The sequence below is a fragment of the Phlebotomus papatasi genome, chromosome 4 (genome assembly GCF_024763615.1).
Source record: "Phlebotomus papatasi isolate M1 chromosome 4, Ppap_2.1, whole genome shotgun sequence".
Taxonomy (NCBI): domain Eukaryota; kingdom Metazoa; phylum Arthropoda; class Insecta; order Diptera; family Psychodidae; genus Phlebotomus; species Phlebotomus papatasi.
Genome location: NC_077225.1, coordinates 1946456 through 1949783, shown reverse-complemented (window position 1 = coordinate 1949783; position 3328 = coordinate 1946456). Strand labels below are relative to the sequence as shown.

At 42.0% G+C, this 3328-nt stretch overlaps 1 protein-coding gene across 1 annotated transcript; it reads right to left on the bottom strand.

Annotated features, from left to right (window-relative positions):
• Nucleotides 1-475: 475 nt before the first annotated feature.
• LOC129808475 (uncharacterized) lies at nucleotides 476-3079 on the bottom strand. Its single transcript, XM_055858255.1, has 3 exons — nucleotides 1796-3079; nucleotides 709-910; nucleotides 476-660 (listed from the first exon to the last, which is right to left on the bottom strand). The coding sequence occupies exons 1-3, from the start codon at nucleotides 3077-3079 to the stop codon at nucleotides 476-478; spliced, it is 1671 nt and encodes a 556-aa protein (XP_055714230.1).
• Between the last annotated feature and the right edge of the window lie 249 nt (nucleotides 3080-3328).

Here is a 3328-nt window from a genome sequence, read left to right as displayed (position 1 = left end):
TGCTTTTGAAATTATTTAAATCATTGTATACGGTCACTCTATATTGATACAGTGATTTTTTATTGTTGAGGAACGCGGACACGGAATTATTGTCATATTCACACAGGAAAACTTAGAGTTAAAATATTTGTATTTATGTTAATTGTATTATACTTCTCAGCTCAGTCAGCGGTATTTGGGAAATAATGCCATCCAATAAATAGCCCCACCGGTGACTCAGTTGGGGAGTTTGGCTTAAGTTCTATTCCAATAAAGTGCTGTGCTGTGAAAAGTAATTGTATTGTGTACAACAGTGTATGCAACAGTGGTGTCAGAAGTGTTTGAATTTTGAATCCAGCCATCATATGAACTACGATAACCAAGAGGAAGGTAAGAGGACCAGCTTCCACCTAAGAAAAGAAGTATTAAAATTACCGCAGCCAACAAAGAAAACCGCCCGAGCCAGTTCATGCTCGTCATTACTACCTGGACCATCTCAACCTTCCACCAAAATACCAATTCCATGCAAGGAAGATCTATCGGCCTTCAGTAAAAGCAATTTACTGCGCAGATCGTCACCCCAGCCAACTCCAACAACCACACCTATTACACCAGCACCAGCAGCAGAACGATTACCACCACTAAGATTGGGTGTAACACCATTAATACAACAGATTGAGGCTTTGGAGTGTAAAACACCACAATCAGCTTCACATCAAATCAACAGACCTACGCAATCACCACCTTCTCCAACAGCATCTGCAACATCATCCCGACAAGCCACACCACCCAGATTGCTAACATCACCTACAGCGTCATCCAGAATATCACCAGAATCAACACATTCAACATCCACATCTGCATCATCATCACCAGATTCCGAAGACGATTCCAACGACATGGCTATACCAAGTGTTCCATTCCTGGAAATCTACAAGAATATACCAAATTGTACAGGTGAGCTAACAGTTGCCTCACAATTTTTGTCCCTGCGCGATGGATTGTACGAAGACTATTTTAGGACTGTAGATCACACTAGGGATAGGGAATATATAAGACTGTTAACTGTTAAGCTTAGTCCAGAAATTTACTCACACATTCGAGGACAAAGTTTTAATACCTATACAGAATTCAGGAGTGCACTCAGTTCCATTATAAATCCCGAAGTCCCATTGGAAGATGCAATATTATCATTACAGAAAATATCCCTTAACCCCAGAGAAACGATAAAGGAGTTTGGTGCAAGAGTAGAAGGTGCATTACAGACACTTAATGCAGCATATTCCGCTCGTTTAGATGGGACACTTCCAAATTCTTTAAAGAAATCAAACCTTCACATGGCCATAGAAACTTTTGCAAATTCTATACGCCATAGTGAAACCAGAATCCTTTTGCTATCTCGGACTTTTGATACCTTAAATGCAGCTGTAATATTTGCAGAAAACCGTTTAAAAACCCACACATCATATTCAGATGAACACTTGGGAAATTCTAAAAATGCCCAATATCAAAATTCACCTAAGAAACAGAATACGGGACAATCCAATAATTTTCCTAATCAAAGTCTCACCTCTTCACGATTTTTTTCTCAAAATAACGCTGGCGCGAATAGATCGTTTAATCATAATAATTCCACTAAACAATCGAACGGTCAAAGAACTAACCAAAGTTCTAATTCTTTCCAATTGCGAAATCTCAATAACAGTGCCCAAAATAATTCACAGAACAATTCATCTTTTAATAACAATTCGCATTCCGCCTCAATTAGGGCGGCATAAACTGCTGCTAACTTCTCGATGTCTTGGCGTTTGTTTACCAACATAGGGATGTTCCTCTTTATGTGCAGCATTTCTAGGAACATCCTGTTCTCCCGATTATTGTGTTCATCGATGATCCTCACCTCATCAAATTTGAAAATGTGGCCCGTGTTGGCTGTGTGTGCACAAAGTGCTGTTGCTTGATCATTCCGGATTGGGGGCCTGCAATCTCTTCTGTGCTGTCTGAGGCGGTTCTTGAGGAGTTGACTTGTGGTGCCGATGTACTTCTTGCTGCAACCTCCACATGGAATTTCGTATACCACGTTCGACTTGAGTTCTGTGGGTATCTGGTCTTTAACTTTTGTGTAAAATTTCCTATTGTTTGCCACAGGTTTGAATGAAATTTTATGTTCGCTTGAGGACTTATGGATGATAGACCTGATCCTCTCCGAGATACCCCTTATATAACTCAGAGAGTGGTACCTCTGTAGAGTGTTTGGTTCTTCAGGCACCCTATTTGTCAGTCTGGAGGGTCCCCGATCAGGAGCTAGTAGGGATTGTGTGATGCTTCCAGGGAAATCATTTTTCCGGAGAATCCTCTTCGCAATCTCATCCGGATCAACATCTGCAGCTGACGTCAAACTTCTCACCCTTCTGACGAAATTCCTGGCCACATTCAGGATCATACTGACAGGGTGTAAACTATGGAAGTTCAGCATCCTCTGAGACGAAATTGGTTTTGAATACCATGTTGTGGAAATGTGGCCATCCTGACTTCTGTGCAGCATCATGTCTAAGTACGGGATGGCTCCACTCACCTCACGCTCCAATGTGAAGCAAATTTTCTGATGGAATGAGTTGAAGACCTCCAGCACTCTGTGAACATCCTCCTCATGAATGGCCAGAAGCAAATCATCAACATACTTCTTCACGAAGGCAATCCTGAGCGGATTGTTCTCCATAATGGTTTCTAATGCCCTCTGCATCACCACGTCTGCCACAATGGGGCTGATGGGGGAACCCATGGCGACCCCATCCACCTGCTTGTATGTATTCTCTTTGTAAACAAAATATCCTGTCGTGAGACAGAACTCTACCAACTTCTTGAGCTCATCACAGTCCAGGGATGTGCTTTGTTCAATCTCCCCAAATCTTCTACCGATCTCCTGAATTGCTAGATCAATGGGCACATTGGTAAATAATGACACCACATCCAAGCTAATGAGAATGTAGCCCCGTGGCAGCTGCTGTTCCGACACAAACTTAGCCAGGTCTTCAGAATTTTTCACGTTGATGGGGCTGTTGGCCAACGGGGATAGCTGATATGCCACAAATTGTGCCATATCATACGTGGGGCTCCCTACAAATGAGACTACTGGGCGAAGTGGAACTTCAGGCTTGTGAATTTTTGGTAGCCCATAAATTCTTGGTGCGACAGCATTGTATGTGGTTAGTCTGTACTTCTGGTATGTATCTATTTTCCCTTTTTCATAAAGTGAACGCACAAGTTCATTATTTTTAGACTGAAACTTGTGGGTGGGATCCCTTTCTATCAGTTTGTATGTATTTTCGTCCCTGACTAACCGTTCCAT

Coding starts and splice junctions, on each gene's coding strand:
- LOC129808475 (XM_055858255.1), bottom strand. CDS start 3,079: ATGGCACAATTTGTGGCATATCAGCTATCCCCGTTGGCCAACAGCCCC. Junction 911..1,795: donor AGAGGAACATCCCTATGTTG/GTAAACAAACGC, acceptor ATATTCTTGTAG/ATTTCCAGGAATGGAACACT. Junction 661..708: donor AGAAGGTGGTGATTGCGTAG/GTCTGTTGATTT, acceptor TACACTCCAAAG/CCTCAATCTGTTGTATTAAT.